Here is a 27,056-nt window from a genome sequence, read left to right as displayed (position 1 = left end):
CAAATGGTTGCATTTGTTAGATTTTAACATCAGATGTGGTGAACATCAGATGATTGCAAAAGAAAAATTATTAGATTTGGTTGAGTTGAAAGACACAACTCGTGGAATTTACATAGAGGAAGTCCTCAAAAAAATTCTGCTTTAAGATTTAATGCACATACCAACAAGCTCGTTAGATTCGATTAAATATTTGGAACTTTTAAAAAAAGTTTTAAATAACAGATTTATGTATGAATACAAAACTATCACGTTAAACAACGTTTGGTGTTTTAAAAAGTTTTACTTATTAATCAACTTCGGACAGTTCGATTGATATAGAAGTAATTACAATTAATCGTTAAAAATGGAAAACCAAAACGCTTAAGGTGGTACATCTCCATTAAATCTAACTTTTAATATACATATCGGTTCAAAGCTTGTTATCAATTTTTTATATATGGAAGTTCTATTAAAGTTTAACATTTTAAAAGAAGAATGAAATTTTTTTTATACTGAGTCAGCATAATTTGTTTAAGATCTTACCTTTACTAAAATAAGGATATCTGGAGTAAAAATTGCACTAAATACACCATATTTTGCTTTATGGTAGCAAAAGAGTTGCTCCGGGGCAAAAACTAAAATATTTTTCAAATGTTTGGTAAATCCAAAATGGCAGCATTTAAACGTACAAATATTGATTTATTGCCTGTGTTGGTCTGACAAACTAAATTCAAACTAACTTATTTATTCTTTAAATTTTGTAATTCTAGTTCCAACCCTCAAAGATATATTTATAAACATACTGTGAAATTATGAAGACAAAAGCTTTAATAAACCTGAAAGTATTTATGTTTTCGTAACTAAAACATTAAAATTTGAAAGTCTTCCAAACACGTCTAAAAAAAATTTAAAAAGAAAGTATTTTTTTATTAATAGTTGCTATGGAATTGCTATGGAATTGCTAAGGAGAAAGAAATTGCATTAACCACATTATTTGTACTTTTTTTTACTTTTAAAGCACATAATAGTAAGAATATGATATGGACTTTGTACTTCAATGTTTGAAATAACAAAATTAAAAAAAAATTTTTTTTTTTCGATTTTTGAAGGGTGAATTTTTAAAGCTTAGATTAATTAGGACTAAGTTAATAATACATTCGCCGGCATTTTTAAAGGAATTCGTTGACAGCAATCATATGTTTGAGTTTTGGTAAATGCGTAAATTTTCGCATTTTCTTGCAATAAATTTTTAAGTTAAAAAGTACAGAAAGTTATCTTTATTTAAAAAAAAATGCCTTATATGGATCTTTACATCGCTTAAAGAAATACTTAAATTTACTTTAAAGTCTCCTGAATATGGTATGTGTTTTTAGAACTCTGTAGAAATATTGATTCCATCGTACTCAGATGATTTAGGGCCTGTTTATATGGAAAGTGGGCTGGCTCGGCAAAAGAGCCAGCCCGTTTGCCGAGATCTCGACGTCGTCCCTATTTCAACTTAATTTTATTTTGCGTTTATATGAATAAACGAGCTGGCCCGGATAGCGATTCGGGCTAGTTCGTTTATTCATATAAACGCAAAATAAAATTAAGTTGAAATAAGGACGACGTCGAGATCTCGGCAAACGGGCTGGCTCGTTTGCCGAGCCAGCCCGCTTTCCATATAAACAGGCCCTTAGATATTAACCAATCAGAAATCCTAAATCAAAATAGACAATCTCAGTGAAGTCTGTGGCGATTAGAAAAACATAAGATAAGAGCCAAAGAACTTATTACTTAACTATTTAGTTTTAAGTTTATTTACTTTAATTTGCAGTTACAGATAATGTACTGTGATTAAGTTTATTATAATAATAATGTAGTGTGATTAGGTACTTACCTAGAGAAAGTGATATATGGACATATTAGTTTGAACTCTCGATCTAAAATAATTGATCTGTTATGAAAAATATTTTGAAAACAATGAAGATGTCGTGTGATTTTTAAGGCCCTGAAATTTTAAATGCCTAAGGCGTAATTTATTAACTATAAAAGGTTTTCACCACCAAGATTTCGGTGATGCAATATATAGATTACATAATCATTACTTAATAATTTGGTTTTAGACAATAATAATGCAAAATCATTCAAGCGTAACATTCCTTGAGTTAACGGTCAAAACAATAAAAAAGTTGGGAAGTTGGTTTCACTGAATAAAGAAAGTAAAAATGGCAAATTAATTAACCCTGTGATGTCTTTTTTTTATTTTTATGGCATCAAGGTGGCAACTAGTAACGTATTTTTAGTAACCAACAATTGCTAGCAAATTGGAATTTTATACCAGTTTTTTTATAAATATCCCCTTTATGATAAAAGTATATAAAAGCGTTAAAGTTGATCTACCGTAGTCAAATGACCTCTCAAAAGGAAACCTTTGTTTTTACGACAACCCTTTATAAAACAATATAAAATCATTTTTGTGCTATCCTTTTTTTTTTTTTGATATTACCGCAAAAATGCTACTGAAATTTGTATGATTATCTACCGCACAGTGTTTCATATCAAGTTCAAGTTGTTATTTTTATGATAGACAAGTGTGACCAGATCACTCTTGATGATGAAGCGGAACTTGATGCCATTATTTGCCGAAGGATATACAAATTAAAAATGTCTATTGATAACCTCCTTGATCTAAAAAATGATGAGTCATTGTTTTTAACTTGCTTTGTTTCACTCGCATTTCAACTCCATGTTGGAGAAACCAAAACTATTATTTGAAGGAAGCCAAAACCATCATTTACTCTATATTTCGACGTTTAAGGTTGAAACTGAAAAAGATCAGCAAATATAATACTAATCGAACTAACCACTTTAAAAGATGTGATCAGCATTTATCCAAAAACACTAGTTTTTAAATAATTGAATAAAAAACTTTATCAAAGAGCTCAAAGCTAAAGGAATTTAATATTCTAATATAGTAAATCCTCTTGAAGAGTGTCTTTCACATGCAGAAGAATTAAATTTTATAAAATTAGGATTTAGTTCAAAATATTACATTTTCTAATTATATTTCTTTACATATAGATATATTATACCAAAGATATATTTCTAAATACATCTTAAATTGAAGTTAGAGTTTTATAATAGGATAGTACTCCTTAGGGAACCTATTACTGGACGGAAAATCAATACCGGTATTACGGTATTATAAAAATATATTACCGGAATACAGGTATTAAAACCAGTATTTAAAGAAAATGTTTAAAATTAGATTTATTACAGAAAATGAAAAATAAAAACATTTAAATAATTTTATAAAAATAATAATAAATAAAAGTAAATAATTTTACAAATTACGAGGAACTTGAAAATCACTCAAATTTTTTGGTCTGTTGGTTAGAATTTTTATTTCTAATTCTCTTTAAAGTACCCTCTTAAAAAACAAAGAGAACCCAGAATTTTGTCGCCCATTCTGCACCGCGTTATGTTTAAATTTACACCGGCAACTGAAAAGGTTCTTTCAGATTCAATATTAGTCGGCCGAATCCTTAAAAGAGATCATAAACCTTTTGAAGATAATCTCCTCGCACACCATCCTAAAGTAACAGATGATTACTAAAAATCCGCACAAAGTTTAATTTAATGGCTCGTTTCAAAATGACTATACGTAACATTTTACATATATTTATCAAGCTTAGACTTTCTAGTTTTCAGAAAATGCAAAAAGAATTTGTATTAAATATTTAAAAATGTAGGCGAACAAAAAAAGCGAAGATGAACACCAAAACGTGTGTATTAGTTTTATTTGGATAATATAAATCTTGGAAAAAAAATTTTAAAGCTGAAAATATTCCAAGAAGGACAATATGACATAATTATACGTGCTGAAAACAAATTTTGACATGAGAGAGAGGCTGAAAGTGGCCGTTTATCCAAAAAAAATCCCAGAAAAGTAAGGCTACTAAGCTAAAAATCATTTTTGATCATTAAGATGGTAATTCTCAAAGGCAAGTAGCTCGTGAACTCAGAATTTCGAAATCATATGTGAACAAATTACTTAATAAAGAGTCTGCTATCAAATGCTATAAAAACAAAAAATTTCAAAGCGAGATGATCAAATAATGCAAAGAATTCAAACATGTTGCAGTAGACTTCACCAAAATTAACAAGACATTCAATGGATCATGGATGGTGAATCGTATTTCTATTTAGATTGCAGTTCGATTAATGGAAACACCAATTTTTACTCAAGTAGGGGAAAGTTGGGTAATATGGGATAGTGGGTAATATGGGATACCCTTATTACCTACTTATAGGTCAGTACTATAAAATATTTGTTGAATGGGAAACGAGGCTAATGTCAGGAGGTTACTTCCGCAAGTATAAGTTGTTCTCGAATTATTTGCGTCTGAAAAAAGTCTTGCAAGTTTTCACCAGTGAACCTTACATTACATCGACTGTTACAGTAGGCCAAAATAGTCTAAAAAGGTAAACTATATTTCTATATTCAGAATTTAATTAGTAACTGACCAATTATTAAACATAAATTACCTTTTAAGGGTTGTCCATTCCACGTGGTACATAAAAAAAAACAAAATTAGATGTGTGCTATATAGTGGGGTAATATGAGATACCTAAATGGGGGTAATATGGGATACCATCCCATATTACCCACGTTATTTCCATTATTTTCTTTTCATCTTATTATTTTTTCAATGCTAATTCTGCTTTTATTGTATTGTCAGTATTGAGCTAGCCAGTAGTTTCATTAACATTAATTATTAGTCTGGGTGTGTTAAGTATTAACTTGAGATTAAAAAATAAACAATTTATAACCAATTTTATCATTCATGATAAAAAAAAAAAAGCTAAAAAACCGACAACAGTTTCTCATCAGTATAAACCACCTTAAGATCCAACAGTTCTGTAAAAATATTCAGAATTTTAAAGTGCATTAATTAAATTGACACTAACAACTTCCTCAAGTCATATTACTAGTCATAATGATAAATTTATCATTAAAAAATTTTTTAATATTTTAAGCAGTTTTAAAAATTAACACATTTATGTGTTAATTTTTAAAATTTCTTTTTACGCTAAAAAAGCTTTATCATTTTTAGATATTTTTTCTTTCATACATCTTTGATTGGGGTCGCATTCAGGAATAGCACATTGAAAATAGACTCTTACGTGTTCAACTCTTTTTTAAAAACGACATTTTTATGTTTTTATTTTATAAACCCTTAAGAGGTTTAAAATTCTAGAAAATAAAACGTATAAAAGTTCTCACTCTTTTTTTTTTTGGTCATTTTTTTAGATGCCAAGAACATTTGAAAAAAAAATGTGAGGCAACAGTGGTCAGCAGAAGCTATGACAGCAGCTATTAATGCCGTTAGAAAAAAAAGAAATGGGCTATCTAAAAGCTAGCAAAGTCTTCAATGTCCCTCGGTAAACTCTGGAATGCAAGGTAAAATGCAACGATCATCCAGTACAAGAATTGACCAGTCTCCCACTTGGAAGAAAACCCATTTTCTCTTCCAAATTTGAATCCGATCTGGCTGATTACATAGTAGAAATGGAAGCCAGGCTTTTGGTCTTACCAGCCTAGATGTCCGTAGACTGTCCTTTCAACTTGCAAAAATTAACGGTTTTCCCAACCATTTTAACTCTGTAAAAGAAAGAGCTGGAAAAGACTAGCTAGCATCGTTTTTAAGAGGACATTTACACTTATCTATAAGAACCCCAGAATCCACTTCAATTGCAAGAGCTACAGCATTTAACAAAGTAAATGTGGGCAAATTTTTTGACCTTTTGGAAAGGGAAATCGATGAGAAGAAATTTAAACCTCATCAAATTTTTAATGTGGATGAAAAGGGCATTACCACTGTCCAGTCCAATAATACCAAAATAATAGCACTGAAAGGAAAAAAACAAGTTGGCATCCTTTCTTCAGCTGAAAGAGGACGGTTGGTTACTACAATACTTTGCATGAGTGCATCTGGGAAATATATCCCACCTATGTTTATTTTTCCTCGGCAGCGCATGAAAATGGAGTTAATGGACGGCGCACCAGCAGGATCTACTTATGCCTGTCATAAGACTGGCTGGATTCAACTTGAATTGTTTACCCAATGGCTCAGACATTTCATTGAATGTCTAAAGCCTAGTCAGGAAAGCTCTGCTTTACTTATATTAGATGGTCATGCCTCACATACCAAGAATTTGGAGGCCATCAATTTGGCTAGACAACATTTTATAACAATTATCTGTCTCCCACCGCACTGCACTCACAGAATGCAACCTCTTGATGTTGCATTTATGAAGCCGTTAACTACATATTATGACTTTGAGGTTCAGATGTGGGTCCGCTTACATCCTGGGCGAATCGTCACAGAATTCCAAAAAATAACTTCCATATTTGCGAAGGCCTATCTGCGCACTGCCAGCCTCGCAACAGCAGTTAATGGATATAAAAAGACTGGAATTTGGCCAATGAATAGAAATGTATTTGAGGAGTGGAAGTTTAAAGCGGCAGAAACAACAGAAATGCCTGCCCCTGAAAGTGAGATAACCATTCAATCGCAACATCCGCCAGTGGCCAGCACCTCTAGTGATACACCCATGTTGGCTAGTGACATAAGTCCTTACCCCGTAGCCAAAGAAAGGGTGAAAAGAACCAGAAGGCGTAAGGGATTTACTGCCGTGCTGATAAGTTCCCCTTACAAAAACAATCGCTTAGTGAGAAGTTTGAAAAAATAAAAAGACAAAAGGAAAATCAAAATTGAAAAAAAAACTTTTTTCAGCTGAAAATAAAATATCAAAACAAACAGGCACAACAATGACGAGTGCGTTAATGGTTGATAATGACACTCCATGCATATACTGTACTGGCTTATTCTCGGAAGATGGTCAAGGAGAGCAGTGGGTCATGTGCCAAACTTGCAGAAAATGGGTCAACACAGAATGTGCAGGGGCTGATGCAGACGAATTTAAATGTGATTTATGCACTGATAGCGATTAAAAATTGAAATTCTTTTTTATTAATCTTTTCTTTTTTTGTAATATTAAAGCTGTTTTTATTTTTTTTTATAAATTTTTGTTTTGTTTCATCGACTTATAAGATCTTGCATAACTTATTACCATCCTTAGCTGACATTGATCAGGTGTCCCATATCACCCCACCCTTGAGGGTAATATTGGATACCCAAACATTTTCTTTTTATCAAATTTTCTCAAAGTGTATTGAAGTTTTTAGACTCATCATTTTCAGAAATAATATTTGATAGCTATTGAAACTAACTGACTATTAGCAACAACATTAATTTCTAAAATTTCATTTTTATAGGTCGTTAAAATTAAGTATCCCTTATTACCCCACTTTCCCCTAATACTTTTTTGGCTTCATCAAATGTTAAGTACAGTCAAAAAGAAAAGTTTTCAGAAAAATTACGAGTCTAGATCGCAATTTCTTCCAAAGGTACCTCTAAACCGTATTTTAGAGAATCTTGCAACGCTATCAACCAGATTATATACTTGGAGCAATGCATTCAAAAGAGACTCATCTTACTTGCAAAAGAGCATCATCATAGTGACATCTTGCATCTTCCATCTTGCAAAAAGCGTATTGGACTATCTAAAGACTGAAAAGAAATTGTACCGAAAAATCTGCTAAATATACCAGATTGCAGGCCAATTGAAAATTTTTGGTCAACACTGAAAGGACTTGTGTACAAAAAAAATTGGAAAGCAAAGACAACTGAAAGAAAGAATTAAGTATTGTTTGACCAAAGTTGACCCCATTGCTATCCAGGAAACGGTAGGACTAACTAAGAGTTTAATTAATCGTGTCAGACGAAATGGAGTGAAAGAATCTAATTGAATAACTTATTAAATAAGATAAACAGTTTTCTATAAAATACTCTTTTTACTTATAAAAGATATAAAAAAAATAAAGAAATTATGAACCTTTACATTGACGTCCTTGTGGCGTAAATTGTAAGGATCATAAATTTCCAACGTGCATTTTAAATAAAAAAAATAGATTGTCTTCCCTTTATTTTCCTTTTCAACTACCATATTCAGGATAATCCCTTATTCATCTTTTTTGCATGGTTTTTTTGCAAGAAATTATGCGTTTTTCTTTTTTCATGAAATTCGTATTTATTCAGATAGGCGTTTAATGCTTGGTTTCATTATGACAAAAAAGTTACTGTTATGTTTTTCAGTTAAAACTAAGTGAAGATGGATGAAATGTTAACCATTTATTATCAAAATTTTCATCAGAATGGAAATCTTTTAGGGCTATGAGAAATTACAGCCGTCATAAAATAGGTGGATGCTGTAACAACAATGACGCAAAAATGCTTTTATTTCTTTCAATATTTGTAGAAAGAAATTAAGAGTACATGTTCTTGATATCAAAATCACAAAAAGATATGAAAAAGAATGGGAAAAAAAGATGCGTTTGAAGAAGAATATCTGCTCGGCAAGTAGTTCATTAACTGTTTTTATTAAACGTGAAGATAGCTTGAATCTTGTTTTAGTGGATACATACCAAAAAAAAACGTAAAAAAAGAGCATGGTAAGAAAAAAATAAACTCGGGTATATTCATTACCCTTTTTTTGATGCAGTATTTACCAAATAATATATAACACCAATTTTATATTACCAAACGTTGAACATTAAAAAAGAAAAACAAACTGCTTTGTGGATCTAAAATAAAAGAATTTGGAAATTTATCAATTATTATAACTATTTCACCTGTTTGATTTTTAACTTTTTCTTAAAGCTCCTTTTAGAATACAACACACAGGTGAGGAATCGAAGACCAGAAAAGACGATTTTATTTGTGGTTACTTTGAAGTTAAATTAATTTTATGATGAAAAGTTGAATTTAAGTTTCAACCATTTGAATCTTATTTTACTCGGTACATTGCAAAAGTTGTAGATTGTCTTTGTTTGACTCTTTAATTGCATAAAAACTGCTTTTAGATTGTAATTTAGCATAAATATTTTGACTGTAATGTTTAAATAATAATGGAATTTTTTTGGTAATAGTGACAATAAATCATTAATCATTATTTCAATAAAAATGTAAATAGAAAGTAATAAAAATTTATATATATATATATTATATATATATATATAATATATTTATAATAATAATGCATAAAATAAGCTACATTACTACACCTTTTCAAGATGTAATCATTAGCTTTTTGCAATCGAAAAAAAATTCTGTAGATTCGGATGAGGAAACAACGAAGACATCAAAGCAATAAAATTACCAGGTCAGTTTTAAATCAACTGAATGCCTTTTCCAAAATTTTCCAGTATTTTGATACCTTTTACCAGTTGTAAAAATACAATCGTATAAACTTTGAAATAAGTTTTATAAAATAAATTTTAGATTTCTAAAGGTTTGTATCAGGGCTTATGTAAAATTAATAGTGACTTCGGATAGCTGAACCTTGTTTGAGAGTATTTTTGAGTTTTTTCTCAATTCTTTTCTTTCTCAGAAAATATAAAAGATTCAGGATGCGGCAAAAGAAACGAAGTAATTTTTACATCCTCTACTTGCAGGTATTTCTTTCCATTTATTTTCCCTTCAATTTAACAGATGAAATTGGGAGATTAAAAAAATATATATTGTTGTAATTACACAAAGAACTACGGTTATTTTTCTATTCTTTTTAAATAATCTTTTGAGATTAATAAGGCTAACATCGCAAACTACTGTAGAATCTCATTAGTTTGGCGACTTTTCAGCTTTGAGACCTTATTACTTTTGATCAGAGCGTTTTTTGTAAAATATTTTATAGCTTAAAGCATGTGAGATGGTGTCTTCTACGAGTCCCAAAAGTTTAAGTTACATATGCTTTCATAGAACCCAATTTTTTTTTATAAACAATTGGCCGGAAAAAAAAACAACATGTAAAAAGTACATTTTGTCAGTGAAATTATTTGAAATTCAAATGAGTTTACAAAATAATTAACTTTACATTTCTGAAAACAATTGTTCAATTGAAGTTGAAGTTTCGTTGTCTATGGCAAAAGGTCGCGAAAATTTTAGAACTGGTGAGAAACTGATCTTGCAGATAACATCTTCTAATTTGATCTAACGTCTCTTTTTGGCCGCTGAAAACCTTTCGAAGGCCCATTTGACTGCATGAATTTGACTTTTACGTCATTTTATTCGTTGCATATATTCACCAAACTGGTTATCATTAAATTGTTTTCATTTAAGACGGCAAGATTTTCTTCTGCAAATCCATCAATGTCTCTTCGCAGTTTTCTTGTTCTTCTGATGATTTATCAATGCTTGATTATGCAACTTGAACATGACACTCTTCGGTAGGTAGTTTTTTTGAAACTCATTGACTCGATTGCTTTCTACTTCTGAACCTGCAGAGGTGAGACTTTTTCCAGTTACAACTTTCAACTTTTTCTTGGATGCTGGATTTGATTTCTTGTTAAAATGCATACTTTGCAAAATTGGCATAAAAGATTGTGACAGTGCATCTGTGCGCACCGAATGATCATGGTCAGGTTCAGTGCTAGGCACTTTTTTAAGTACACATTCCTCATCGAAAGGCCAAATGCCACATGCTTGAAAACCGGATAGTAGATTAGTATGACAACGCGAGTCCATATTAAGAACAACATTTTTCAACAACTAGGGAAGTTCCTCTTCTGTAAACGCTCTACTTTGCAATGTGATTGTTTGTAGTCTTCCAGAATTTGACGCCAAATTTTTTTGTTGGAGCTTCATCATCATTTGATAAAACTTTCATTACGAAGAAATTTGATTTTAATACCCTGTTAAATGAAGAGCACCTTTTTAAACATAGCATACTTTTTGGTTTTCCCACAGATTGATCATGACGGCCTTTTATTTTGTTCTGTAGTGTCGAACGTGGAATCAAATAGATTTTCGCAGCTTGGTTTATGATTGTTTCAAAACTTTGAATTTCATCCAGTGCCCGACACAACGTTTCATCAGAATATCTAATATAAACACCTCTTTTATTGGTATGCATATATATATATATATATATATATATATATATATATATATATATATATATATATATATATATATATATATATATATATATATATATTGTGAGGAGGGAGAACTAAAATAAAAACGACGATCGATAAAAATATACACAAAATGATTCACCAACTCTTCACATAAATAAATGATAAAGCAAAAAGAATTAAGTTAAAAACAACAGCTAAAAAAAGACGTAAACGCGAAGACTCGTAAGCGATAAAGCGACAATTAGAAAAGTCAAAAACAACGATCAGAAAAGACTTATACACGATGATTCACCTATCTATCACGTAAGTAGACGATAAAACGGAAAGAAGAAAAGTTAAAAAAAACTGAGAAAAGAAGTAAACACGAAGACTCATCAACATGCGATATAAATAAATGAAAAGATTTCGCAACAGGAAAACAAGCAAAAATTATAAAAGTTCAAAAAAGAAAGAATCTAACAGTTTTTGTTAGGAAAAGGATTGGAGAAGGATTAGAGTTAAGTAAAATTTAAGAGATTTTTGGAGAAGAATTAGAGTTTGTTGAGAGAATTAGAGATAGAGAGATCGTCACTTTAAAAGAAGAGATTTAAAAGAGGACTTAAAGAGAAAAGAGTTTTTAAGAGATTTAAAGAGGGTTTTAAAGAAGAGAAAGAATTTTGTGATAAGAAGAGTATTTTGATGAATAAGCAGTTTAATAAGCAGTTGAATAAAAGAAGAAAAGAAGAAGATTTTAGTATTGATTGTTGGAGAATAACCAGAAGATTTAATTAAAGAAGAGATATTTGTAATATAAGAAGATATAAAAGAAAGAGGAGTAATTGAAATAAACAGTATTGAACACTGCAAGAAGCGTAAGAGAATATTATTTTTATTATATATAAGTTATAAGAGTAAGAGTGCTACCATTACACATTAATAGAACATTTGTTGAGTTTTATTATATCATAGAATATACTGAGGAAGGCGATTATAAGTTTAGTCCTTTTAGATTAAACCTTGCCCATTCCTAACCAAACTATTCCCAAACCTCGCCCTTACCTAAACAAGTACTTCCCAGACCATAAACCTCGTTCCCAACCTCCATATACCTAATCCACATAACACTAAACCCAAATTTCCCCTTTACTGCAAACAAAAAGAAAATAATAACTAAAACGCCACCCTCACAATATATATATATATATATATATATATATATATATATATATATATATATATATATATATATATATATATATATATATATATATATATATATATATATATATATTGTATATTACTAAAATAACTAAGAACATTATGTAGCACATAGTAATAAAAAACAAGCTAAAGTTAGGTTGAAAAATGCCTTGTTTTGTCCCTAACATTGGCCACCTGATTTTCTCAAAATCAGGCTAAAATTACCGAAAAGTAAAGATAAGACTTTTTACAGCAATCTAAAGATTTCGTTTCTAAAAAAAGTTAGGTATGGATTCCATGACCATGTATATTTGATACGAGAGTAAGTTTAAAAGGTCAAAATTTTGAAAAAACTAGTATATGCCAATAAAAGTAGTATAGTAAGAAAAAAAATTATGTATAATGAAAATCTCATTAATTATAAAGAACACTTACCGAGTTATGTAAAAAAATTGATTGCAGCGTCAGTGGACAAGTATTTATAGAGATGTAATAAAAAACGATAAATTTCCAGAATAAGGCCATTTTAGTTAGGCGGTTTTACCGTACATCGATTATGTAGAAAACAAAGATATTACATGAATGCGTTAATTTCTTTCTAAGCGTGTGCAAAGAAAATAGGATAGCTCCATGAGTTTGATATCAAGTTGCTCAGAGAAATAAGAAAAGAAGATGCGTCGAACGAAATATCTGTTTGGTTTGTAGGCAATACTAGTTTCATTTGTCAACGCGCAATCTGCAGCGTTCAAAACATTTCTCTGAATTTTGAAATGTGTATGTGAAGTTATTTTCAAACCTTAAATCAAAAATTCAAAATAGGTAAAAACGAGTAATCGGAAGTCTGCCATTTTGTGAGAAACTTCAAAGATCGAATGATTTTTTTTTTTTTTTTTTTTTTTTTTAGAAAATTTTTTGGTAGTTTTTTGTCCTATTTTTACGATTGCCCTTAAAAGTTAATTCTAGTTTACCACATGTGTCGCTGACGCCGTGATTGAGCTAGCGAATCAGGTGAAAACCCACGAACAATATTTATGCAATAATAAATAGCTTTAACCTATTGGTTAATATACCAAATGGGGTATATTAATATTAATGCTTAAGGCCAAAAAGTCATCCGTCTTTTATAAAAAAGATATGGAAAACCTAACACGACATATCAAAAGAAAACGAGATGCGAGAGGTGAGAGAGAGAAGCCGTATGATGATTGTTTGAGGAATTACTTTAAACTTTAATTTTATCATACCAAAACGATTAGATTGATATTCAAAGGTTTTAAGAATCAGATTATATTAAGATCATATTAAGCTAGATCATATTAAAAAATAGCATAAAAAAAACATTCACGCAAAGTTTTATAAGATTAAATTATTATTTAATGTATGCTAAATGTACAGATATGCTATATGTCAGTAATTATGATATTGATACATTTATTTCACTTCTTTAGAATAGAAAGACCAATAGATACCGGCGAAATGTAATCTGCTCAGTTGTAGAATGGATTATACGGTGGATGCAAAAGCAATTCAAAACCCAATTCGCGTGGATTTTTGCCAATTTTTTTAGTAACGTGTGATACGTTGCATTATCTTGAAGAAACAAACAAATTAGCCTCTTTATGATGATTTCGGCTTTCAAATGCTCCAATAATCCAATCTAAAAGTTACTTTCTAAGGTAGTTAATAAATATTTTACCTTATCTATCCCAAAATATTTTACCTTATTCATCCAAAAATGCAAAAGTCATTACCTTGCTGGGCGATTGTTGCGTCTTTAATTGCTTTTGGTGGCTTACGTCGGCTACATTTGTAACTTCACTTGGCAATGGCTTACATGAGCTATCTTTTGCAACTTCTCTTTACCATTGCTGATAATGATTTTAAGGGGTTTTTAAGATGTATTCAGGGTTAACGCCCAGAACTTTCAACATCATTGGTGTCTGTACAACCACGATTAAAGTCAACAAACCAGATGGATGTTGAGGTAACACATTTTGAAGTTATTGCTCTGCTTGAACTACATTTTTCCCTAATAAAAGACAAAAATAAGTTAACACACGAAACTACTTTGAATCCATTTGTCTGAAAATAAAAAGCGGTCAATTAATCCAGTGAATTTTCTAAATTAATGGTTAAATAGTAAAGAAATTTGGACCGATGTCTTTAGAAGTTTGGATATTTTGCTGAAGATGCCATCTGGTGGTCATGAAATTGGAATTATTACTTCTTTAAAGAACTTGTCTGTCAAGAACCTATATATTTGTTATAAAATACGCGTGCAGATGAATAAAACATTTTTAGAATCAAATCTAAATTTGATTGATCTTTTGGGTTGGTATAAAGTAGGAAACTAATTATTTTATTTTATTTTATTTTTTTTGCGATTTCAATCAGTTTTATCAAAAGGGTTTTAAGAGTTGGTAAGTTTGTCTGGTTTATGCTGAAAATATTTTATGTTTCTAACACGTTTTAGTTTTCAAGTTCTTTATGACTGTGATCCAGTATTTGTGTCTCATAGCTTTTTGACATTTTATTTTTGGATTTTTTATTTTTATTCATTAAATGATTATAAAATAACTAGTTTTTCCTGTGATATCCAGCAAGTGGTTAGGTCTGAAGAAAGTGGAAAAAATGAAGCCCTGCTAAAATTCGATGTTTTCTGAAGGGAGATTATCAAGAAAGTTGGTACGAAGACGTGATATAGAAGACGTGGTATAGAAGACGTGGTATAGAAGACGTGGTATAGAAGACGTGGTATAGAAGACGTGGTATAGAAGACGTGGTATAGAAGACGTGGTATAGAAGACGTGGTATAGAAGACGTAATATAGAAGACGTGGTATAGAAGACGTGGTATAGAAGACGTGATATAGAGTTGATATATTTGATTAGTAGTCTGACGTCGCCTCCGAAAAGTTCGACTTTCGTCAGAAAGAAAGTTTTGACCACCATTGGAAAGAACGGAGTGCAGAAAAATTATTATATTGGTTTATAAAAATTTTCCCGATCTCAATCATGCTGTAGTTCGTTATACCAGTAAATGGTGTTGGAAGCCTTTAGACTGTCAAGACTAAATTGAATCAGTACCAGCGCATAAAGGCTCTTAATTTTATGGTCAAGGCTAAGAAAACCTTCATGACAATAATCTTATATCTGCTAACAACCTTTTATTTACTGAGGTTTTTTCCTAATCATTTTTTGTTATTTTTCTTTCTTACGATAGGGTGTTTTAAGATAAATATTAAAAAAGCCATAGTACAGGATATTTCCAAAACTCTGTTTAAATGAGATGGATCCTGTTGCAAAGAAATTGAAAGGAGGCAGGGTAAAGTTAACCTACATAAAGAACCTAAACACTACAAATGCTGAAAAAGTACTGAAAGAACTAAGAGATAATGTAATGATTCAACAAAGAATTCGAAATCTAAGTTTGATTGGGCAAAAACTGACACCAGAAACTTACTAAACAAGAATTGCGACTTCAACAGATGATGAATAGGGCACAAAACCTTCAAAATAAAGTAAAAAGATAGGCTTGGGCAAAAAACAAATAAATAGAAGGATTAATTTTGATTGAAAGATTGAAATTAAACTCTTTGAAAAAAGGCCCTATGCCCCAGACTCTACTCAAAGCGGAGTGTTAAACATTCCCCAAGACAAATAAGCTTTTCCAGAAAATATCAATTTGTGTTGCTAAAAGGTATATATTTTATTACTATGTTTTTCGAATGGGTGGAGGAGCGAAGGAGTGGGAAGCACTATAAAAAATTTTGTACCTCTGGCACCAGTTAAGCTCACTACGCCATTAGGAGAATGTCACGTTTATTTTTCATGTAAACTTTCTTCAACAGCAACTTTAAAGAGAAAAGTTTTGTTTATTTTTTTGTACTGATAAAATAATATTTCTAACATATCCATGCTCGTTTCAACTTTTGAAAAGAACCAAAGTTTTCGGAAGAGATGTAAGAACACCGTGTTTATTGTTTTCTTGTACATAAAGTTTGTATTTAAAAAATTTCTAATTTCGTTCCCTCCTAACATGAATAAAAGAATAAAGAGAATTAAAGCATTTTTTTGATGTTTCGAAGTTTGTTTGTCGGAACATCAAGAAACTAATAAAAGTTTACAAACAGCTTTTATGTTTACGTAGAAAAGTTAATATGCCAGAGTTAGAATGCAATTACCGCTTACGGTTCAGTATTTTACCCGTGACGTTTTTTTTCGATTTAGATTTGTGAATAAATATAGCTCAATCTTTCCGTATTTTTTCACTTGTGTGTAGAATTTTAACATTATTTTTAAAATACGTTCTTGAAAAATGCAAGTAGAAATTTGTGAACAAGCTGTCTGGACTCTCCACTCGCGTTTGGACTTTTAAGACATGTTCAAGACTTTTAATGTGTCCAGAAAGACAGTTTGCAACATCATCTTTTGAGGGAGGGGGGGGGGGAAGGGTCAATATCAAAAGAAAACCAAGAACCAATGACAAGTGTCCTGTATTTAATAATGGATCAGATCCACAACAGCAGAATAAACAGATGCATTACGACCTTAAAAGTGAGGAAGTCTCAAATGAAATCAAACCTATCGGTCAGACAAAGTACCTAAGCCAGATAATAGTGTTTAGCTTAGTTGCTTCCAATGACCTCGAGATGCCGCCAGTATTTCTGCCTTTTAGTTTTAAAATGGGTACTTAGACAAAGTGCTTCATTCTCGTGTCCTTCCTTGGTTTAAGCCACCTTTGGGGACAAAATTATGTTCTGATGCAAGATAGGGCCTTCTGCCATACAGCAAAATTAGTCCGAAACTAGCTGCGAGAGCATCAACTTCTAGGAAAAAGATTTGTGTTCCCCTAGCTCACCAAACTTAAATCCTCTGGACTTTAGTATATAGGTTCAAGTTCAGGCTGGGGGGAAATACAAACACCTTTCTAACAACTGGGTAAAATAGCGAGCCACAAGTGATAATATTAATGCATATTTTTTGATAAAATGTATTACTCTTAGAAAATAATTTTTATAGGTAGAAAATTTTTGTTTTTAGAGTAGAAAGACTTTTTTTTTCAAATACTTCATTTTCGTTTTTTCTGTATTTTTAACAAACCGAATCCACAAGTACGTTGTGATAAGAAGTTAGATTTGCTATAGGGTGTCTAAAAAAACTTTATAAGGCTGAGAAGCTGTTTCCATCGTGAGGCCTATGTAGTAACCTTTTATATTTTTAAACCTTTTATATTTTTAAAATAAACTCTAGAGCTCAGCTCTATCGTTAGCCACAGAAATGTTTTTAAGTAACTTAGTGAAATATTTAAATTGTTCATTAGAAGCTAAATTTTCATCCCTCACCAAACTTTTAACAAAAAGCTTAGTGCGTTTAAACCTTGAAATTCAAGTAAAGGGTTTTAATGTTCTATTAGTTCTGTTAGTGTGTTTTCAGAAATGAAAACTTTATTGGGTTTTTTTTATCTTAAAGCTTATCAGGAACGCTATACTTGAGTAGTTTTAGCAAAGAACCTTTTTTTTAAATAAATTTATCTTTGTCTCCCAGAGTTTAAAACCACTAGTTGTGGAGTCAAGTGACATGTGTGCCGACTTAAACTTTGAACTAAAAATTGTCCCACGTTAACATCTATCTTTCTGATAGCGAATGATTGCGAGAGTATCAATAGCTAGGGCCTTGACACTAATGAAACATTTTAAAAACTAGGGTACATAAAATATTGCAATAAAGTTACTTCAAATTAAAAATATTTTATTAAAATTAAAGCGTTTTTATATTTTAAAAAATGAAATCGTAAAGCTCGTTTTTTTTGAAAGGGAGAAGGATGTATACTACTTTTTTTACTCAATAAAAAAAATCGTTTGATCCGCTCTTCTTGCCATCCGTTTAATATAACTATTGTCATGAAGGTTTTCTCGGCCTTAGCCATAAATTTATTGCCTTTATGCACTGGTACTAATTCAATTTAGCTACTTGCCTCCATAATTTGAATACTGTGTTTCTTAATAATTATCCAATGGGCTTCATTAACCATATGGAAAACTTTAATTTTTTTAAAACTTTATCATAAAAAGCTGCTTAGAATTTTAAAATAACAGTCTGTTTAGAAGCCAATTCAAGTTCATCGTATATGTTTTCTAGAAATTCATTTTCATTTACTTAATATTCGATATCCATAGCAAACCTCTGGAAATGCCTCTAGATTAGATAATGGTCATGAATACATGAGTATTCCAACTAACCTAAGCAGACTTTTACAGTTAATATATAGAAGACTTTTTAGAAATATATTTTGACATTTTCCTAAAATTCAGGAAAAGTTGTGTGATAGACCTGGTTTATCAAAGTACAATATCAGAGTGTTCTTCTTTCTATCCAATATTGACCAGGATACGCAACTTTCTCATAATGGCAAAACATCTTACCTCACTTGAATCATTGAGAAGAATTCTAGATAGGATGCGGGAAATAGTAATCTTATTACGGAGTTATTACAAATTTTTTGAGATAATTAAAATACAGAGAAGTCAAGCTAAGTCAATTGTTGAAATTGCTAATATCTTCTTTAAACTCTGAAAGCTGATGTTATATAGATTGAACTGACAATTCTCTAAATACTTTCTGAAACTGACAGGGTTAACTAAAATGTTTTCTGACGCAGAGCAACCGCGAGAACGACAGCATGATTAAGAGTTGAATCTTCTATTTTAACCAAGTATGTAACAAAGAAATAAATAAAACTAAAAAAAAAAAAATACATAAAATTTAAAATACCACACAAACCCAATCTGGATTTAACGGTTTTTTTACATTGAACACAGGAAGGTTTTTAAAGACTATAGTTGGACAGTTTTAGGACAAGCAGACCAACATTGAATGTAGCTGTCAAATAATAAGTGCAAACGGTAAGCGATAATAGCATGCGGAATTTTGTTCGAAATAATTTTATAACATTTGTTTACCAATAAAAAATATTTAAAGAAACAAAACAAAAAAATAATTTAAAAAATAAAAAAGACACAAAAAAAAAAAAAAAAAAAAAAAAAAAAACAACAGGGAAACCCAAAACTTTAAAAAGTCCAGGAAAAACATAGTTCCTATAGTAACACGGTATCTCAAAAGCCGTATATAAAATCATGAAATTAAAACGAAATATTTAAAATATTCTACAATAGACTTTTGCGAGTCCTGACTCCAAATTGTCGCTCAACAGAAATAGGCAGATACCAAATGGCGAATTATAAAATACCTATTTTTCAGTACGTGAAAAAAAATACACAGGAAATTAAAAAAAGTTATCACAAAATAAAATTGAAAAGGAGAATATTTTCATTCGGATAAAAACATCGACCTATAAAAGATTTTTATATTAACACGCCATTGTACAGACAGAAAGCCAGAAAGCCAGAAAGAAAAAAAAGAAAAAAAAGAAAAAAAAAAAAAAAAAAAAAAACAATAACTTAATTATGTTATGTTAATAACCCAAACCCCACAAGTTGCTTTAACACCTATCCGAGTTGCCGCGTCCACAACTTCCAATGTTCAGTATCCCGTGCGTTATTTTTAAATTAGAAAACCACCAGTTTGGGGTTTGCAGTAAACGGTAAAAGGAATTTACAGGATAATCGACTATCATTTTTTACCACTTAATTTATCAGTTTTCCGTGGTGGCATGCGTTCATTCATTCGATCTAAACTTTTTGCATCGGCGAAACCTTGTATTTTATTACGTTGATTACCATCCACCGATAAATCGGATAAAGCTGAAACGAAATACATCTTGAGTCCAGATTTGAATATTTCAAACTTCTTAATCAAAAAATATTAAATGACTCATATAAGCTCAGAAAAATCTTTAAATATTCACATACATCATTGTGATATCTAACTACGAGAAAGCAGTTTTTTTCAAAGCCCTTAACGTATCACGAGAAAGGTCTGACAGGGCGTTTTTAAAGGGCTTTGGCACCTTAGACTTAGAAATTTTTTAAACTACTAAGATAGTGTATGGTTATTAGATATCTAAAGAATTCAACAACTAAGAAATTGTATAGAGCAGAAAGATAAGAATTGAAAATGTTGGGAAAACTTTTTAACTAAATTTAAGTTAAGGCGAGAAAAAGTTAAAATACATTAAATAAAATTCAAAACTTTTAAAAATCAATAGAAAGCATATTTTAACTGATTAACAAAAAACTCAGGATGCTTTGAAGAACTAAAAAATGATTAAAACGACCAATTACCTGAGTGCAAAGAATCTTTTCCACCAGACAGTAAGCCTACAGGTAACGCGCCTGATGGTGTTAGCCCCTTTAACTCCAATACGCTTTCGCTTTCTTCTCTGAACATAAGAAAAAAAAAGTAGACTTTTTCATTGCACCAATATTTTTATTTAAATTGAAAAAATCAACTATGGAAAATGAATTACCTAAGAATAGTGAAAACACGTGCCATTTTTCCTATGGCTCTGATTTTGTTTCTAATAACTTCTTTCCTTTTAGCTGATTCTTCGCCATCTTCGTCATCAAGTTCGTCATCGGTACAAATGTTTAAAACATTAACTAACATCTCAGTAACTAAAGAAATTTTTTATCTTTGAATTGACAATTTTGAAAAACCAATTTGAATTTTTTTTTTAATGCTTTTTGTTAGAGTACAATATTTATTTATTAGTAAAATGCAATTATATTTTTTATGAGAATATAAATACTCTTAAAAAAACATGTTAAACACACACCTTTTTCACCAACAAATGGTATCGACCATGTAAAAACATCCATAAAGTTTGGTAACCAATAAGGATGAGGAGTGCAATTGAACTGCCGAATGTTCATAACATTATTTTCATACTTTAGGACTGCAGCTAAAACAATTGGAAAATGATATTAAAAAAAAAATTCAAAATAAAAAAAAAATTACAAAAATTACTAAAATTAATTTTTATGAAGTGATTAAATTATTAAACTAAATTTAATAGTGTATAAATATACTTTATGGGATATCCATGTCAAGTTAATGACTAATAGTTAAACTATCCCACTAATAGATAGATAAAGTTGTAGGATGACTGGACACCTAATCTGATTTCATATAGAATCTCCCAAAAATACTTGATTAAAGCTTTTTTTTTTTTAAATGAATGAAACTTTAGAAGATTGAAATCTTTAATAATATTACAAACATATAGATTTAAGCAAACTAGCATTAACTAACCTTTATTATTATAAACATCTAAATAATTAGGTGCTGAAAAAATGGTTATAAGTGACGGAAAACCTGTAGCCTGGCTTTTTCTATACATGCGATATCTAAAGTACAACATAAAAAGTCTTTTCTTCTAAACATCTTTTTATTTGTGAATCTAATAAAGCCTCATGCAATTATTAAACCTTCATAAAGAAAGAAAGAAAAAAAAAAACTATTTCTAAAGTATTTTTTTGTTTCTTAAATACTCAAAAAAATAATTCATTTTTAAAGAAATTCTCAGAGAAATACTATTAGATAAAAAGCAATGTAAAAAATTTATGTTAATGTTTTAAAAAACTCATTTTTATAAATTCATACCCAGCATCTTGAGCTTCATGTGCACGTATTATAGAGAGTAAATTATTCCTCTGCAAAAAGTCACAGCATGCTTGATAACTAAATTTCATAGAATCATAAAGTTTCATAATTGTATTAAGGGGCATTAATCACAACATTAGCTAAAACAGTTCCTTTTAGAGATCAGGGCAACAGCCTTAACATTTGCAAAACCGTGTTAAAAAAAACTGCTACCTAATTGTGTGATTACGTATTGGGGCTGTTCAAAATTTTATAAATTTAAAAAATTTTACCAGGATTCATTCAAAAAGTTTTCGTTAACAAATTAAAAGTATTATTTAAAAAAAAAATCTTTAATGTTTCTGAGTACAATTAAAATTGCTTCAAATAATTGGATTTTTATGCAAAAATGTAACCAAAAGAATATATCAAAGATTGTATAAATTCTAAATCTTTTGAATGCACTTCATATCAACAAAACTGTATTTTACTTTTAAATTATAAATCAGTTTTTGCATATAATCCAGAACATTTCATTCTGGTGTGATATTAGTATGATGGGGCGAGAATATCTTCAGATAATCCTCTGCAGCATTGTTGACTGTTTTAACAAAAATCTTTAAATATTCAACCTCATCCCATTCTAAAGGTTTGAGTCATTTAATATTATTAAGTTACAAAATAACAACCCAGATCCTTTTCCAATAATGACAAATGCTCTGAATTGCTCTTTAATGAATTCAAAAGTAGTTTTACTAAGATCAATAAGTGATATTCTCTCATCCACCAACATTAATGCAAATTAAATCATTTGAAGTAAGTTTATTAGAAAAGAGACTTGAGATAGACACCTCAGTTCTCACAAAGTTAGACATCAAGAGTAATTGTTAAGAACTTTTTAAACTTACTGAGTTGCAGCAGAGAAGCCTGAGATCTATTTCAGATTTCCTACATCTTTATATAAATATCATTAACTGTTGGTGGAATTACACCAAAGTTAATTACACCAAAATTATATTGGTGGAATTACATTAAAGAAGGCAAAAAACCTTTTCATCAGCAAGTAAGATTTCATCAGCAAAAAACCTGCTGCAATAGTGTTTTTTTGAGATTAAAAAAAAATCATACTTCAAGACAATGCATCTGTTCACAATTTTTTTTTTGACAGTGGTTCAAATAATGAATTTAAGCATAAAATGCTTGATTATACTTACTAGTCAAATGTAAGCTTAAAAAATTTCTTTACCTCTCTTTAAATCACATGATAATGGACCTGTATTTTAACTTGATTTTGCTTCAAGGTATTATGGCATACTAGCTAAGGAATGGTATGAACAAAATGATGTGAACATTGTGCTCAAAACAGCTAGTCCTCCAAACTGCGTAGAATTGAGAGTACTGGGTAATTTAAAAAGAAAGATTTTTAAAAAAAAACCCTTTGCAAAAACAAAGATTGAAAAACTTTCTGGAAAAAAGCATCAAATAGTTATGACTGTAATTTTGTGCACAAGCTTATGGGGACCACTAAAGCAAAAGTTTGAAATTTTGCTAGACGTAAGCAGGAGTAAATCAATTTCTTTGTAATATAAGTGCAAAGATATAAGTTTGTTCTGCTATTTTTATATATGATTTTAACTAGAAAATATATGAATGATTTTTTTTACATCTATATATATATGCATGTGTATGTATGCATGTGTATATAAGCATGTGTGTGTATGTATAAATACACACACACATACACACACAAAAGTTGGTAAAAAATAATATTTAAACTGAAATAAGTACAAATATATAGTTTTTTATTAAGTAGTGATCAGAAGTAATATAAACTTGATTCAAAATATTCAAATTTCTAACTGTAAATAATAATTTTGCTAAGATTTAGTATGACAGTCTTTGTAACAACACCTTTGAGCCTTTTATCTATACTATTAGAAAGATTTTTTTTTCTTGTTGAATGTTCCAAAGCTCATTTAAGTTCCTTAGCAACCTTTACACCTTCTTTCAATCTAAGTATTCTCAAACATGCTTGATTATGTTCAAATCTGAGGTCTGAGGGGGCTGAGACATGGTTTGAAGCGCTCTCTTCACTTTTTTTTACTAATTTACAAGTTTTGGGATCATTATCATGTTGTAAGATAAATTTATCCCCAATCAGTTGTCATCCTGAAGGTACAGCTTGATTTTGTAAAATATTTTTATATTTTTCCCCTGGGAGGTTTTTCATTATTTTGATAATATCCCTTATTTCTTTAATTGAAATGCATCCCTAAACTTGAATATTTTCTCCACCATATTTCAATGCCAATGTTCCACTGAAGAGGTTCCACTTTTGCTTTGCTTTTTCTCCACTTCACATACTGATGTCAATTCATTCTAAATAGCTAAAATTTTGACTAGTCCAAAAAAACCCTTGTCCCATTGATTTTTTTTTGCCACTCAATATTTTCTTTTGAGAATTTTAATCATTTGTTTTGTTACCTTAGCATAATAAAGTTTGATAGCCACAGGTTTTTCAGTTAACAGGTTTTTGGATAGCCACACAGCCTCTTAAGCCAGATTTTAACAAAGATCGTCACACAGTACATGGACATACTAAAAACTGTTTATCACATGGGGTTACCCTTTTATCCACTACATCACCAGTTTCTATGTACTTTTTCTATGTAACTATATTTTGAAGCAAGGATCCTGAACAATTCAAATGTTTGGCTATTTTCACTTGAATATAACTCTCTTCATGTAACACAATCACATGATTTCTGTCATTAATGTAATCTTTCTGATCAATGAATCTGTCATTTTGCCTATTGATCACACAATCAACACTAAAAAGTTTTTCATCTGAGAAAATTTTGACTGTTTACGAAACATGGCTTTTCAGCTAGTTCAGAAACTTCTTTCCTCACTTCATTCTCAAAGTTTTTAGCCTTTCTGTCGAAAGTTGGCATGTAGGTTGGGCCACACTGACTTTTCCAAGAGTTTTTAGAGTTCTTCTGACTGTCCTCTCACCGAAATTGAACAGTTTTGCTGTCTTTCTGATGGATATAGTAGAATTCTTCTTAACATGGTTTTTAATCCTTTTAGTGAACTTTTTATCAACTTTTTTGTTCACTGGAGAGGGGCATTTGAGCTCTCTCAGCACTGTCTCACTTTTTCACTTTGTAAAATATTTTTTATTCACATTTTTATTCAAATCTAAGAAATTCATCGAACATTAACCAAAAAAACAAATTGTGGAAGTATTTTATTTACATCACGAAACCTAGCCAAAAATCAAACTTAAATATTATTTGTTTACATTTTTTTAAACACACATTTTCCAAAAAATTTCTTAGGTGCTACTATCTTTTTCACAGCACTGTATATGGATGCATAAAAATCAATGTAAATAAAAATCAATCATATTATTTATTTTCTAGTTAAAATCATATATAAGTGCAGCAGAACAAACTTATATCTTGACAATTACAAATTTCCATCAAGTTATTCTCTTAAAAAGCAGTATCAGTAAAGTAAGAAAAAGAATAATAAAATGTGAAAAATAAAGTATAAAATAATAGTTAGTTAAAAACTACAAATATTATAAAATGAGACTAACAAGATTCAATTTAATGTGGGTTTTTTTAGTTTATTTTTCAGACAACTTAGTAAACAAACAGCAAAATAATGAAGATTTAAAAAATATGAGTTAAGGAAACTTAGTAAAAATGACTTGTACAGTTAATCAAATTTTTAGTATTTATACATTTGGTGAGGATGAAGATATTTCAGTCAAAAACTTCTTTAAAACCTGCAGAAAGTTTTTAATAAACTTACCTGTAGAAATAGGAGCATCCCCTAACACTATTATGAGAAAAATGTTCCATTGATTTTTCATTACCATAATCTTCAAGAGGATCTGACCATAGTAAATCACACATAGCTCCAAAAGCTGGTGGTTCTCGAAATCGATCTACTTTTCGGATATCATCTAATGTATGTAATTCTGGAGATAAACCACCATGGACGCACAAGAATTGCTGATTCATGATGGCAGCTAGTGGCAAGCAGTCAAATGATTCCATACATGCATCATATACAGCCTCAGAGTATTTTATTTTGCCTGCAAAAAGTTATGAATAAGCTAATTGGTAAAGTTACTATTAAAATCAGACATATTAATACTGCTTGAAACTAAAAAATCAAATTTAGGTGCTTGAAAAAAGATGTAATTTTATTTATATTGAGTAAAGGAATAAAATTTCATACTAGTCTTTATTTTGCTTACATTCAGTTTTGAAAGTGAAATACTCAGTTAGATGACGACATTCATGATTGCCACGTAACAAAAATAAGGTCTTAGGATATATTGATTTTAATGCCCATAAATACATTACACACTAAAACAAAAAAGAAAAATAACTGACAATTAATAAAACATAATAACATTTAAAGAGTTCTTATCGAAAATTAGCAATTAACCATTTTTATGATACTTACTTCGATTGAAAAATAGCCTCTATCTACATAATCGCCAAGAAATAAATATCGAGTAGTAGCTGGATTTCCACCAACTTCAAATAATTTCATAAGATCGTAAAACTGACCATGTATATCTCCACATACTAAAATTAATATCAGAAATTGTAACATTGAAAAAATAGACAAATACATAAAAATTTCTTAACATAAAGATAGTTCTTTCTTCATTTAAATTATTAAAACTGTCATCTAATTTGTGATATTTAAAAAGATTATTCTTAAAAAGATTTCATCCAATAGTTTAGAAGGTTTTTATCCCAAATAGACATTTCACTATGTAATAGTATTCAACCTAATTCTATTAAATATAGAATTACCTTAGTTAACTTTGCAATTTGTTAAAAATTAAACAACGTGTAAGAGAACAATAGTTTTTACAGATTAACAAAATTAGTTTGCATTAAGCTAAAGAAACTTTCAACCAAATAGAATACTTTCTAACATTTTCTAACTACACTAACTAAAATTAACTAACTAAACTTAGATAATGACAGAATAAACTACATTTAAATAACTTTATATTTATTCATACATTTACTTATTTTAAATTTGCTTGTCATAAATCTCAAAAAATTTTTAAACATTAAATTGCATACTATGAATTGTAAAACCTCACCAGTAATAGGAGCGTCAATATCAAGTACTGTTTTTTCTTGACGGAGTAGATTTTCACCATTATTGATAATTTTAAGAGCTACATCTTCCTCTACTTTACCCTCAAGTATAAAATGTGCTTTTAACACATCAATTTTAGGTTTTCCATCAGAGTCAAATACTTCTTTCATAGTAAGTCTGTGTGTAGG

The 27,056-nt window shown here is 30.0% G+C and overlaps 1 protein-coding gene and 1 long non-coding RNA gene across 2 annotated transcripts in view; both read right to left on the bottom strand.

Annotated features, from left to right (window-relative positions):
• Positions 1–9,900: 9,900 nt before the first annotated feature.
• Positions 9,901–16,087, bottom strand: LOC149888867 (uncharacterized). The gene is made up of 4 exons (XR_016452315.1): positions 15,960–16,087; positions 13,936–14,213; positions 13,654–13,841; positions 9,901–10,966 (listed from the first exon to the last, which is right to left on the bottom strand). It is a non-coding gene; the product is annotated as an uncharacterized LOC149888867 (long non-coding RNA).
• A 2,785-nt stretch (positions 16,088–18,872) lies between these two features.
• LOC145189589 (protein phosphatase 3 catalytic subunit alpha-like) overlaps positions 18,873–27,056 on the bottom strand; it is an 11,949-nt gene continuing 3,765 nt past the window's right edge. Inside the window, exons 2-11 of the mRNA XM_080066259.2 lie at positions 26,870–27,056; positions 26,212–26,336; positions 26,000–26,111; positions 25,549–25,834; positions 21,748–21,825; positions 21,397–21,491; positions 20,921–21,046; positions 20,612–20,759; positions 20,427–20,524; positions 18,873–19,946 (exon numbers count right to left, since the gene is read on the bottom strand). The exon at positions 26,870–27,056 is cut by the window's right edge and continues 14 nt beyond it. Of these exons, the coding sequence (XP_079922385.2) occupies positions 19,816–19,946; positions 20,427–20,524; positions 20,612–20,759; positions 20,921–21,046; positions 21,397–21,491; positions 21,748–21,825; positions 25,549–25,834; positions 26,000–26,111; positions 26,212–26,336; positions 26,870–27,056 (1,386 nt within the window). The 3' untranslated portion in view covers positions 18,873–19,815. The remainder of the gene's footprint in view (positions 19,947–20,426; positions 20,525–20,611; positions 20,760–20,920; positions 21,047–21,396; positions 21,492–21,747; positions 21,826–25,548; positions 25,835–25,999; positions 26,112–26,211; positions 26,337–26,869) is intronic.

Source organism: Hydra viridissima, unplaced genomic scaffold (assembly GCF_058129835.1).
Source record: "Hydra viridissima isolate aposymbiotic clone 2 unplaced genomic scaffold, HvirCarnegie_v1 scaffold_5, whole genome shotgun sequence".
Taxonomy (NCBI): Eukaryota; Metazoa; Cnidaria; class Hydrozoa; order Anthoathecata; family Hydridae; genus Hydra; species Hydra viridissima.
The sequence above is the reverse complement of the archived record's forward strand: the minus strand, read 5'-3'. Positions and strand labels throughout refer to the sequence as shown.